The sequence below is a fragment of the Lepidochelys kempii genome, chromosome 4 (assembly GCF_965140265.1).
Source record: "Lepidochelys kempii isolate rLepKem1 chromosome 4, rLepKem1.hap2, whole genome shotgun sequence".
NCBI classification, from domain to species: Eukaryota; Metazoa; Chordata; order Testudines; family Cheloniidae; genus Lepidochelys; species Lepidochelys kempii.
In genome coordinates this window covers 34,835,683-34,849,755 of record NC_133259.1, presented here as the reverse complement: position 1 = coordinate 34,849,755, position 14,073 = coordinate 34,835,683, and the positions used below count along the sequence as shown (strand labels likewise).

Sequence of the window (14,073 nt, the reverse complement as noted above, 5' to 3'; positions counted from 1 at the left end):
GTGTCAGGAGGGCATTAGCCTTCTATCTACACAGGACTAAATCATTTTCTAAATCTCCTAGACTATTCTTTTTGTTTGCAGACAGATAAAGGTTCTGCTTTTTCTACCCAAAGACCATCAAAATGGATTTCTGGGTGTATTATAGTTTGTTACAGTCCTGCCAGCATTCCAATCCCTGCTTGATGAGGTCACAATCTACATCTTTGGCTCTACTTAAAAATGTCCCAGTATTTGAGATCTGCAGAGTTGCTACATGGTCTTTGGTGTACATACCTTCTCCAGGTACTGCGCTTTACTTGATGCCTCTAGATCTGATGTGGCAGTTGGCAATGCAGTTCTTTCCTCTGTGCTGGACTCAATTCCAAAGCTCCCTCCTCTTTATGGGGATATTGCTCAGGAGTCACCTGAAGTGGAGCACCCACAGGGACACTACTCAAAGAAGAAAGAGAGATTACTCACCCTGAGCGGTAACTGTAGTTCTTTGAGATGTGTCCCCCTATGGATAAGGCTAAGATTTAGTCACGGGTATTTTTGGTAAAAGTCATAGACAGGTCACGGGCAATAAATAAAAATTCACGGCCCGTGACCTGTCCATGACTTTTACCAAAAATACTTCTGAGGCCCTGCTGCTCTGGGAGGACCTTGTGGTGGGGGGGCCTACTCCAGTGCTGGGGGGTTGACTACCCCCCGACCGCTGCTCCCAGGGACCAAGATCCAGGCGCCCCTAGGGCCGCTGCTGCTCAGGCAGTCTCCAGGGCACCCCCAGGACCTCTGTGTGGGCACTCTCTGGTGCCACTGTAGTCAGCTGCCTGGGACAGCCTGAGCAGTGGCCAGTGAGGCTGGCTGCGGAGCAGCCCCAAGGACCGCTGCTCGTGCGCTCCCTAGGGCCGTCCCCAGAACCACTGCTCAGGCGGTCTGCAGGACAAGCCACACCAGCTGCTGCTTGGGTGGTCCCCGGAGCCAGCTGCCTGGGGCCTCCTGAGCAGTGGCCAATGCGGCTGGCCCCGGGGACTGCCGGAGCAGCTGGTCCTGGGTCACTCCAGCAGTGGCCAGTGTGGCTAGTCATGGGGCACCTGAACATCTGGCCCTAGGGCCAGTTGCTCAGGCAGCTTGAAGTCAGCCGCACCAGCTGCTGCAGAAGTCACCAAATCCGTGACCTCTATGAAAGAATCGCAGCCTTACCTAGGTGTGCCCCACTACCCGCCCTCCTTCCTCTCCGCTTCAGAGTTTCCTTTTGAGACTCGGCAATGGAGAAGGAACTGAGGGCAGTTTGCCCACGCAGTCTGACATAACCTCGGTGCAGGGCACAAGTTATTAACAGTGCATGCGAGGGCCAACAGACACTGCCAATGAAAATCTCCCATGAAAGGCGCACACCGAAGTGGAGCACCCATAGGGACACACATCTTGAAGAACTACAGCTACTGCATACAGTGAGTAACCTCTCTTGTCTATTCTGGACCTTAATATTCGAGTTGATAGACTGCATTTCTTCAAGCTTTCTTTTCCACATGACTAGGTATAGCACTCATTTTACCATTCCTGCCCCTTCTGAAGTCTTTCCTCAGACATCGTCAGACATAGTCTCTCCTTTCCTGTTAAACTTTCTGCTCCATAGTTGCCTCTGATATAAAGATCCTCCAGTTTTCCCTCAACGCCATCATAATCATCACTTAGAGCAGGGGTTCTCAGGACACATTTTTCCTAAAATACTTAATTAGCTTTAGGAAAACCAAATAAATATGCACATATACATGTCCAAATCATTGTAATTTATTTATTGCTAGCTAGTAAGTCTGTTGTGAAAAGTGATATTTACAAACATACAAGTATCACTTTTCACAACAGACTTACTCAGCCCTGGCAAGCCTGGGGACAAATTAAGTCCTGGATGGAGGGTCACGGTAGGCAGTGGGGGTCAAGAGAAAGGGGGTAGGGGACTGGGGAAGGCAGTGGGGGGACTGGAACCTGAAGCCCTGCTGTCAGAGCCCGAAGCCTCACGGCTGGAGGATGGGACCCAGGGACGGAGCCTGAAGCCTGCCATTGGAGCCTGAGGCCTGCTGACGCGCAACCAGAGCTCAGGGCTGGAGCCCGAAGCCCAGTGTCCAGGGCTGAAGCCCAAAGCCTGAGCCCCACCGCCCCAGGGAAAGTGGGGAACTCAATGGCTGCCTGTTCCTACAGCATTGTGCCCCAGGTGACTCCAGAGAGGAGCAGGGCCTAATCCCTGCTGGTGGCCACAGCACCAGCACTAAGGGGGTGCATTCAGGAGCAACAGGGAGGAGAAGAGAGAGCTACTCCCGTGTGCCACCCCCCCCCAAAATCACAGCCCAGGAGGCTGTGGCCGCAAGAAAAGCCCCTGGTGGCTGCATGTGGCCGCATTTGAGAAACACTGACTTAGCCAGAATTCCCTCATATGGTGAATTGTATATATTAGGGATGGAAAATCCCAATCTGAGGATTCCTTTGGTTTCAAAGACATCAAGAAGAAAGCAGTCCTGTGCTGCATCTGAAACTGACTATACATTTGTCATAACTGTTTCATTTTCTCTTCCACAGAAAGATCTGTGATCCAGGCCTTACATGTTTTGAACCTGAAGCTTTGGGGAATCTAGTGGAAGGGATGGACTTTCACAGGTTCTACTTTGAAAATGGTGTGTTTTCCTATTTGATCACATTTAAAATACTTCCAAGTGTGCTTCTCAAATCCAGCTCTTTTTTGTAGCTGCAAATGATGTTTTTGAAATTTAATTTTGAGTTATGCAGTATGAAATATTTTTTCATGTTTTTGCTAAACTTGCTTAGAAACCATGGGGAACTTTTGATTGTGGAGGAACTGTCAAGTTCGTGTAATATCTTTTGGGGGACGGGGGTGTGGAGGGATGGCTGAAAGGTAGATAGGGTTGGAAGGCAAGTGATTCCCACTCTTTATTTTTCAGAGCTAGAGGGGCTGAACCACAGCATTGGGCACATTTGAAAAGTCTGCAGTGATGGACAAACTGATCACCATTAAAAAGTCAGCATTTCCTAACAGTTGATCATTATTCTTTCTTACTGTAAGTCTAAGGAAAAACTGTAGTCACTACGTTGATTCATACTAGCTGAAGCACTGGACTCATGACTTTTTTAATGGTGATCACAGCACATCAGTTGGTGGATTTAATACAACCATGTCAGCTTCAGAAAATAAAGGCTACACTGCTTACTTGTTCATACCATAGACTATCCGGTACTATAGATGACACAGTTTCAGAACAGATTTGAAACTTAAAGAGAGACTGATCGTGTTATAAATTAACTAATGAAACTGATTTTCTCATCCAGCAATTTCTGAGTGAGAAATATCAGGGCACAAGACTAGCTCCAGGGACTCCTAAATTATAATCTCAATTCTGAGGTAGACTCCCATTCTCTTTTGTGAACCCATCATTGACTTTCAATGCCTCAGTTTCCCCATCTGTATAGATATTAATAAAATGTAACATCTCACAAATGATGTGAGAACTAAAGAATATGATATGAATGGATAGTAAAATGAAAACTACTAAATGCAAAATGTTATTCTTCTACTAACTCAGATGGGAGATGTTGGATGGGCATCTAGAAGCGTAAGAGTTGGCATTGGTGATGGTTGTTTATTTAGTAAAATGTCCTGGGTAAGGATTCAGGTTACTTAGAATCATAGAATATCAGGGTTGGAAGAGACCTCAGGAGGTCATCTATTCCAACCCCCTGCTCAAAGCAGGACCAATCCCCAACTAAAGGATGGAGATTCTACCACCTCCCTAGGTAACCTATTCAAGTGGGTTACTGTCTAACTTACTTGGAAATGAGAATTGCAAGCATTTAGCATTTTCTCCTTAGTGCTAAGGTCTATAGGCCCTTTACATCAGCCTGCTTGCAGCTTGGGGCAGAATCAGACCTGTCAGTCACTGGTGACAGGGATGAATGTCCTGCCCCTGAAGTTGCCTCTAGTTTCCTCCCTCCACTCCCCCATGGCCAATGGCTCAGCTAGACACGCCCTGTTGTAGGGCTTTTTTTTGGAAGGAAATTCCAAACTTGATTTCAAGTTTATAGACTAACAGTGCAGCTCAATAATGTATCCATCAAATTCCCAGCTGTGTCCCAGGGCTATCTTTGAGTCTGAACTCAGTGTGGATAAGATAGGGAGCCCTCCTGCTTTGTCTTTCCTCCCGCCCTTTTCTTCTGACATGCAGCAGGAGACTAACCCTTTGCTCAGAGTAGCAACTAGCTTTTAATAACCGCCAGGGCCGGATTAACTTTTTGTGGGCCTGGCGCGAAACGTATTTGTGGGGAATGAAGGTGCCAGGGGCAAGGGCAGGGTGGATTTGATTTAAATCATGATTTAAATCACTAGTCAGGAAGACTTGATTTAATCATGATTTTCTACATAAAAGTACATTCTTGTTGTTTGTTATAACCTTAATACATATTCTTCACAACTCAGATAGATGTAGGTTTCATTTTTAGAAGGTTCACACTATACATTTTTAAACAGTGATTTATTTTGAAAACTTTTCAGATGAGTTTTACAGCTATATCAGAAAATGAATAATTATTTGGTTATTTCATTTACCAAAGGTAATTGAAGCAGATATTTATGAAATCATTGGGAGATGACCTATCTCCAATTCAACAGGTTAATCATTAATATTTGGAGGATTTTCTTTCCATGCTGTATTAGGAGGAGAACATCACCAGACGGACGTTTAAATTGTTTTATTTAACTAAAACAACGTTAAGTATTCTGGATTTGTTTCTTCAACAGCAAACATAATATTTTAACAAAAAAACCTATGTCCCTCGCTTCTCACATTTATCAGATTTCTTCTCCTTGTCCAAATCTATTCTGCCCCCCAACAATCTTCTATTCATTGAACTTTTTGAAACGTTTCACTTTTAGAGAGAGGTAAGGGATTGACTCTGAGTACACAAATTTGCAGAGGGACAATAGAGTTGAGGTCTGTTATTTCTCACCTCTATATATTATTTATTTATTTTAAAACATTCTGGAGACACAAATCCACAGTTTGAGAACTGCAAAACTAAGCATCTCTAATGGTATCTTCTAGACTGAGCACTGAGTCCCATTGGGTAGATAGAAAGATTAACCTAAATAATCTATATAGAAGCCCGTGGATCCCCATAAGATTGGGTCCCTAATCCATGAACTATTAGAACTCATTTACAAAACTTTTCTTAAACATTACACGAATATATTGTCTCCTACTATAGAATTAGAATTTATAAACCCTATTCCATGATAAGATTTAATGTATCTTAATTAAAACTATCTTTAGATAGGTTTTTTCCCTCAAAAAGCATTTTATCAAAAAAAAATCCGATTTAAATACAAAAAATCTGATTTTTTGATTTTTTTAAAAAAAAATAATTGATTTTTATTCACCCTGACAACTGGGCAACGTGGGGGCGGGGGGAAAGATTGATCCCCAGATGGAGGGAGGCAGGGGCCAGGGGCAAGATCATAGAATATCAGGGTTGGAAGGGCCCTCAGGAGGTCATCTAGTCCAACCCCCTGCTCAAATCAGGGCCAGTCCCCAAAGATGAGCACAGTGTGGCATGGGGGGAGGATTAGTCCCTGCGGACTGGAGCAAGGCAGGGGCCGGGAGCAAAAGCACAGCGGGGCAGGAACTAGGGTTGGTCCCGGCACGCTCCGGGGAAGAGGCGAGGGGAGGGAGCTTGGCTGCTGGCAGGACCAAGCTTCTGCCCGCTGCCCCCACAGGAGAGAACAGGGGGTGGAGAAGAGTGGGCCAGGCCGGGGCCCCTTTGGAGCATGGCACCATGGTAAACCTGGTATTGATAACCACCTCTGTCCCCCTGTGTGCATGTGTCTTTCCACTGAAGAAATTCCATGTTCCACCCCCTACTCTCCCCACATCAACTTCCGTATAGAGAGACCTTCAAAGACATTGGCCTTACCAGTAGAAAATCCATTGTTCCATAGAGAAAAGTCATTCAACATTGATGGCTGTCGATTGCTTTGTCTCTGCTTCTTAGACATAGTCTTTCTATTAGGAGTCAAGTCCCTATTGCAAAATGGATGTTCTAATCCACAAAGGCTGCTACAGAGCGAAGTAGAGCCCTGAAACAAAACTGGGTCACAAAACAACATGGAGTTCACAGTACAACATGCACAGATCCCAAATCACAGAAAGTAATTCTATTTTTAAATGTCTTTTTACTACATTTTCTAAAGTACAGAGAAGTATAACCACATAAATAAAGCATTTGGTAACCGCTTTTACTACAGCGCTAGAACCATCAAACGATACATACAAAACAATTTAAGATCACTGGATAATAATCATGTTGAAATCTGGCCAAAGACTTCGGTGAGATCATTTCAACAAAGACAGCACATCAGAAATAAGAAATGTCAACTAAAAAAAAATAAAAGGAAATTTATAGCCAACAGGGATCAGAGATAGGAATAATGCAAATATATTACTAAGAGCAGAGCTCAGGTGCTAACTCATGAGATTCATCCTGTGACCTCACTTCTAAGAGTGAACAAAGGAAAGGGAACAACATAATTACACATCCTTCTTTTATGTCTTTATTATGGCAAGAAATCTTGAAACTGATCAGGGTTGAAAAGCAGACAATTATTGTAACTTATTTGGCACATTCATATAGACCACTATTATTTTAGAATGATTTTCTGATAGAAGAGAGGAGTACATGCTTCATCTCTGTCGTCCCACTCCCTTCCCACTGCTCCAACTTTATTTGTGCTAGCTTTGCTTGCTTATCAGTAAAACAGTGTTTAGTATTTAGCATCTGCTAATCTTGATATATTTACACACCATTTTCAGTACTGAGAGACATGGCTAACTCTGTTGGTTTACTTGGGAAAAACTGATTTTGTGTGTGTTCCCTCCCATAGCTTTGTCCAAGAGTAATAAGCCAATCCACACCATTATCCTCAATCCCCATGTCCATCTTGTGGGTGATGATGCTGCCTGCATTGCATACATACGGCTGACGCAGTACATGGATGGAAGTGGAATGCCAAAGACTATGCAGTCCGAGGAGACCCGGGTCTGGCACCGCCGTGATGGCAAATGGCAGAATGTTCATTTTCACCGTTCAGGGTCACCAACAGTACCGATCAAGTAAGAAATCTATCCAAACAGTATTATCTACGGGGGTAAGAGTGTCCTGTGTTATGCAGGAGGTCAGACTAGATGATCTAAACGTCCCTTCTGGCCTTACTCTATAAAACTTTCATTCTCTTGAAAGCAGCATTGCAGTGTAACTTCTGCACTGTCAATTCTGCACAGTCCATTTAATAATTCAGTATGCTGCATACAGTATTAGTGCAAATATTTGTAATAATTTTTGTTGTTATTATTTGTTTACAAGCAGGCCCATTTCAGTTTAGGGCTTCACTGTGCTGGGTGTTGTACGTACACATAGTAAGGACACATACAAGTACATACACACAGACAGTTTCTGCCCTGAAGAGTTTAAATTGTTTTCATTTTAGGCCTCCTCTTCTCTAGGGAAGTTTGCCCCAGTGTAACTCAGCTGATGTGGTTACACTACCATTAACATAGACGCGCTGGCTCAATACAAAGTCGGGCTTGCACCAGTGCAGGTTACTTCAGTAAATCTCTGGGTTGAGTGTCATAGGTGTCAGCAGCACTTTCTACTTGTGCAGCATGTCTACATGAAGGGGTTTACAATGGTGTAATCACACTGATGTGAAGCGGAAGCTTCTTTAATGTAGACAGGCCTGAGACCAGATACAAAAGTGGGCATAATAAATACAGTCCAAGGGGACTGGGAGGAAGTGAAGAGAGAGAAGTGATAGGAAAGATAATTATTTAGATCTGGCTGGAAAATTTCAACAAAAACAAAATTTTGATGAAAAATGAAAATGTTAGCAATTTTCCTGTTTTCCAGCTAGCCCTAGTGCTTACACAGACTAGCCATGTACACAGCTAGATGATTTAGAGTCAGATTATTTACTTTATAAATTATAAGATACAAATAAGTGTCATCAATTCTTCTCTCTCCCTCTCCCCCTTTATACTTTCCCATTGAGTGACCTCCTCAGTTCTCACTGCTTCAGTTACTATGTCTGTGTGGTTGACTCTCAAATCTCTCTCTCTATTCATGGTCTGTCCTACTGTGTTCGGGCATCTCTAAGTACCTTCTGATACTGCATCCTTGGAATCATAGCAGCTTAGACTCAGCATGCAAAATACTGAATTCCTCCGGCTAAATCCTCAGTTGTGTAAATCATGTACTTCCATTGATCCCATAGCTACATCAGGTTGTACCAGCTGAGGTTCTGGCCCCTCATCTTTCCTCTCAACCCTCTGCTTTTCCCCCACTTATTACTGTCAGTTACACCACTGCTCTCCCCATGATGCAGGCTTGCAAACTGCAGCCTTATCTACATTAAGAAAATTCGCATTGGTGCAACAGCATCAGTCTGCCAACTCCTCATGTAGACATGCTTTACCATTGCAGCTTACTTTGGTATATTCCCAAATTAAGCTGTACTGTTGCAGTACATCTACATTTGAGGATTGCACATCAACATACTTACACCAGTGTGAATTTCCTTAGTGGAGGAAGTTCCTGAGATTTCAAACTTGGATGACAAAGCCTTAGCGTTACTTTAGACTGCTCTTTCTTCCTCCAGGATGTCACTTAATCCTCTCTCTCCTCTACCACATCTTGAAAATCCATCCTTTCCATCCTCACACCTAAAAAGTGCTTGTATGCATTTCCTTTGGTGATCTCCTGCCTTGACGACAACAATGTCCTCCCCCCCATTGCCTCCCTCTTTTCCGCATTGCCCCACCTAGTCTATCCAAAATATTGCTCTAGTAATAGTCAATTTTGCCTGCTCCCTTCACAACTTTGATTTCCTCACCTGTCTTCCTGTCATCTCTGGCATCATGTTCCAACTTCTTGTCATCACTCTCAAGGCTCTGAGTCCATTCATGTCTACAGCTCTGCTCTCATTTCTTTATTTTTTACTCTTTCCAATTTTCCTTTCCCGTGTAACTTCACTATTATGTTTCTCCCACTTCTGCCTTTGTGCTATTCTTTATACCTGGCATTCCCACCTTGCCTTGTTGCATCAATTATCTTCCCTCCTTACAACATGCTTCTTCCACAAAGCCTTGCAATGTCAATCTGTCAACCAATGAATTATAGTGATTGAACAAAGTGGTGTTAAACTTTAAAAGGAATGAAATGCTGTTTTTAGAGAAACCCATCGCCTGGCTTTATAATATGTTAATCTGTATGTTTGTACCATAGTGTTTGTTTTAAAATGTAAGCCCATTGGCGGCAGGGGCCTTGTCTTCCTCTGTTTTGCACAGCTCCAAGCACACTGCCAATGCTTAACAAAGTACATTTAGTGTAACAGAACAGGAGAGATTGTGATGGTTGTAAGACACAGGTTTTCCATTGGAGGGATATGTGGAACAGGTCTGCCCCATCTCATGGTGGGGGCTGAAAGCATAAATGACAAAATCCAGAAAGGATTAATATCTAAGAATCAATATTTCATCCTGATACTCACTGAAAAACAAGGGTTCATACCAGGATGACAGGAACTAGATTAGGGAAAATTTTAGTTCTTTTCATTTTAATTTTTCTGCTTGCATGTATTTTGTTAAGTACTGAGAGAGAACCAAGTAGTTTCATACATCCACACATTCGTAGAATTAAGGCCAAAAGGAAGAATAATGACCATCTAGTTTGACCACCTGCATAACATATGAGATAGAATTTTGCCTAGTAATTCCTGCAACCAGGTTTTGGGAGTAAATTGATCAATGTGGGGTTTAGTATTTTAATGAGGCTCACCATTTTTAACTTATGCAATATGAGTAACACATAGAAGTCACTTTCTACAAACCTTCCTGATTATCTTTTATAATGAATTCACCATCAGCTCTTACAGAGAATATAGCAATGCAAAAATATCTCCATTCTGGAGCTTCACAAAAGTGGAATTCCACAGTACCATATCCTTATTATTTCTTTCTTTCTTGGATTTAGAATACTTGTACTCCATCAGATATAGATCTGTCATTATAAGAATACTTATTAATGTTATATTTTCCATTCATTAACACACTTTTGTAATACATAGTAAGTCTTATTCACACTGGCTAAAGAAAAAGATTTCAAATACAATAAAATTACAAAAGCAATCATAGCTATTATCTTCCGTCTTTGCGGGAATATGTTTCTCTGGATCGTGTCAAATCAGTTTGGGCAAGCACAGTAGCTGATTTGTCAAGACTGCAGTGATGAATGCACATAAATCTGAGGCCAGAACTGAGCCCCGAGGCTGCTGTATATACACAGAGATATTTCCCTTTCACATGAATTTATTTGGCTCATAAAATGGCCACAAACTTAGATTATTTTTTAACTAAGTCAAGAAAATTATGGAAAAACTTTGGTTTCCATCTGTTACACAGCTTGTATCTACTTAACTGATACGTTTGATGAGCGATTATCTCTGTTAACTTGCTCTTTGTTCAGTATTCTTTTGAATTTGTTCTTTTAGCTTATTTTTGCAAAACTACTGAACACACACGCGCACGCACACACGCGCACGCACACACGCGGAAGAGTTGTCTCCTGGTCTCAGCATGGAATTAGCAGCCATGGAACTACTGGGTCTGAAACTCAATCCCAAGGCCAAATTCAGACATGATGTAATACTTCACTAGATTCCCCTGTACCCACTTATCAGTGTATAAGGGGATCTTAGTTGTTATATGTTACATACTGAGGAGCCAAAAGAAGGCCTAGGTAAGGATTTTGTTTTGTGATTGTACAGCACCTAGCTCAGTGGAACCATGGTGCATGACTAGGGCTCCTAGGCACTATAGTAATACAAATAATAATGATATTAATAGTGAGTGGCCTACTTTAAATATTCTTACACGTTCCTGTTAGGTTCTTTTCCTCTTACCCACCTCTTCTGGTCCCCTCTGCATGCAAATGATGACATCAGCTCAAACTCCCTGATTTTCACAACTTACTTACAAAGGCAGTGTGTAAAGTGGGGATGTAAATGATATATTGTAAGTTGTATGTGAATCTGTCAGTCAGTATAAGTTTGTGTACTATGCGCATGAGGGGACCATAAAGTGGTGTAAAATAAATCAACTTAGATGCCCTTTGGATTGACAGATGCTCAGTTCTGAACTTGGTCCCATCTGTGGACTTAGGCAAATCAGTAAAGCTTTCTGCCTGAGTTGCCCATTCTCTAAAGTAAGGATACTATTAACCAACCTCCTGGCATGCAGTGAAGGTTAATTGGTGTTTATAAAGTGATTTGAAGAGGGAAAGAGCAGCACAAGTGCTTGTTTGCTTTTCGAAGCAGTATCCTGCAAGGTTGTAGACTGGGGAAGACTTTATCGTCCAACACTTGTAGTGTTTATAAAGTGGTGATATTGCTAAGGGAATAACAGCAATATTGGGTTTTTTTCTCCTCCAGCTAAAATTCAACGATGCCACTCTTGCATTCTCCGTACTCAAAGCACCTGATTGGTTACCATGTGGGCCATCCTGTTCTTCTCTTCATGCATGTTTATGAGTGCATGAAGCTGTGACGGTTCTACATGTAATGCATTTGTGATGCATCATTTTGTTGTATATTTCATCTGTATATTTTGTTTACACTTCAGTGAAGAGGATGTTCCAAGAAAATTGAAAATGACAAAACAAACAAAAAAAACAAAAATCAGAGTACAGTAGTGGATACACAATCCACTTGTCATTTTTCTCTATTAATGCGAAATTTTAACAAATAACTTTAAAATTACTATGTTTGTAAAAAATAAAACTTTGGCTTGTTTGTTTTCAAAACCACTGGGTTTTGCTTTGGTCATAGTAGAAATCAATGAGCTTTCCAATTACAGCTTTGCTACTGCAGAATAGTTTTGTTGGAACACAAAAATGGATAAAATCACTGATGAATGTGAAAGCAAAAATATGTTGGATTTGTACCAGCTGAAGCCATTTTAGTTATTAAACTGGAAAAATTGTATCATTTTCTGGCTTGAACACGTTAGAATTAACTTCTGCTGTTCTGGCCAGTCAGTAACATTTTTTGTCTTTCTATTTTGAGTCTTTACCTTTACTTTTTTATGCTAACTGAAAATTTATATTGGGTGATAGAAGAGCAAAATTAAAATTTGTGGGGAACGAAGACTGAGTGGAGATAGTTTTTGATGATTAAAGTGAAAGGGTAAAACAAACTAGATTATCATCACTTTCCGGGTGTACAGTAAATTTATGAAGGAAGCTTTAGAGGATTATTTTATTTTGTTTATGCTCTATTCCAGATATGTGGTTAGTTTAAACGAGTACTATTAGGCCTTACAAGGTTAGTGTAAAGAGTTTGTCTACTTTCCGTTGTAGTGACTCCTACTCTGGAAAACTATCATGAATATACCAATTTTCTAATAATACTGTAACACTTTACAATGGTGTTACCCCTCCCCCCCATTTTCTCTTGGCTTATTAAAATCCTTACACAGTGCATAATATTAGGGACAACAACTATTGCAGCATAACTTAGTAACTGTTTTGAGGGTTTTTTTCTTTTGCTGCATACACCTGTACAGTAAGCAGGGAATGCTCTCAGTGTCAATTTAATACATATACTTTGTGACCTGGACTGTTTTTGCTTCTATTTTATAGCTGTGAAAGTATATTCCTGCAAACATTTAGATTTTGTCTCCCTCCTTTCCCCCCACCCATTTTTAATAGAAGAATAGAGGGGTTGTCTGTTTCTTTTTTGTTTTGTTCATTGTTTTATTATCAGTGGGGCTAACTGTTTTCTGCAGCGCTGTATAGTGCATGATATCTCAATCAGTGTTCTTTTTAGCAATCACAATTTACAGCTCTCAGCAGCCTGAAATTTTTAAAATGGGAAGACTTCCTAATTTGTATAATTTTACTTTCTGTGTTGATTATAAATCAGAAGCGTTCCTTTACACTTTGATGTTGTTATTAGTGGATGTACAGTAGATGGATTTAAGCTTCTCTGATAATTATTACATGACTTAAAACAATGTATATTTAAAATAAGCATTTACAGTAAATGTGTTGAGCCATATTAACTTGACAATGGGATCTGTGAAAAATAAAAAAGTAATGGCCTAATTTTTTTCTCATTAATTTCTTTACCTTTTTTGTGAAGCAGCTATAAGTAGTATAAATGTATTTAGATTTAACAAAATTAGGTGTAGGGTGGGGGGGTTACACTTTTAACATAGCATGTGGTGTCGATGTATTACTGTAGATCAAGTTTGTCTTCCACACCAAGACGTGAGGAAATTGTGACTCGTTCTCTCCACCACAATCAAATTATACACTTGTCTTCTGTCATTTTGGAACACTGCAGTTTACCATGGGACACAGTGTACATATTTCTTGCCATAATGGTAAATGACTGACATATATTTAAGGATTAATAAATTTGTGATTTCTGCTGATACTGTGTTTGTGGTTTTATTTCACAATAAGTTGTGTTGTGCAAAGCATGGGGGGGAAAAGTACAATGTAATATAAAATATCTGTTTCTGTTTTTCCAAACTATTAGTTGAAAGGATTGGATGAGTTGGATTACATTTTAACCCTAGTCTTCAACGTAGCCTTTGCTTGTATCTTAGCATTTACACTATGAAGCCAGCATAGGAACTACATAATAATGCAAATAAGAATGTGGAAGAGCGAAGGTCTGTTTATTACAGGAATAGTTATTACTGTGAACTATCTGTATTTTGGTAGAGCTGAAACACCCCAGTCAAAATCAGAGGCCAATTATGCTAGGCTCTGTACATAGACATAGGAAGATAGTCCTTGCCTTCGGACTGATAACAGAAAAGGAGCACAAGCTTCTATGTGAGTATAGCAGCAGCAAACAATATGTCACAAACCCCAACTGGTCTTAAGGGAAAAATGTTTGAGATATGATATGTTTAGGACGAAATACTGGGATTTCAAGATTATCTTCCTGAAATGGTCAGTGTTTTCAGT

The 14,073-nt window shown here is 40.9% G+C and overlaps 1 protein-coding gene across 22 annotated transcripts in view; it reads left to right on the top strand.

The window, feature by feature from the left end:
• The window catches only part of CAMK2D (calcium/calmodulin dependent protein kinase II delta), a 271,591-nt gene extending 258,062 nt beyond the window's left edge, over window positions 1–13,529 (top strand). For 18 of the 22 annotated variants that reach the window (XM_073340971.1, XM_073340962.1, XM_073340953.1 and 15 more), the window contains 3 exons: window positions 2,557–2,651; window positions 6,926–7,154; window positions 11,525–13,529. In XM_073340971.1, the coding sequence (XP_073197072.1) occupies window positions 2,557–2,651; window positions 6,926–7,154; window positions 11,525–11,528 (328 nt within the window). In that variant the 3' untranslated portion in view covers window positions 11,529–13,529. Of the gene's footprint in view, window positions 1–2,556; window positions 2,652–6,925; window positions 7,159–11,524 lie in introns of those variants that run through there. The other 4 variants (XM_073340958.1, XM_073340969.1, XM_073340956.1 and 1 more) reach the window with 1 other exon arrangement.
• The last annotated feature ends 544 nt before the right edge of the window (window positions 13,530–14,073 follow it).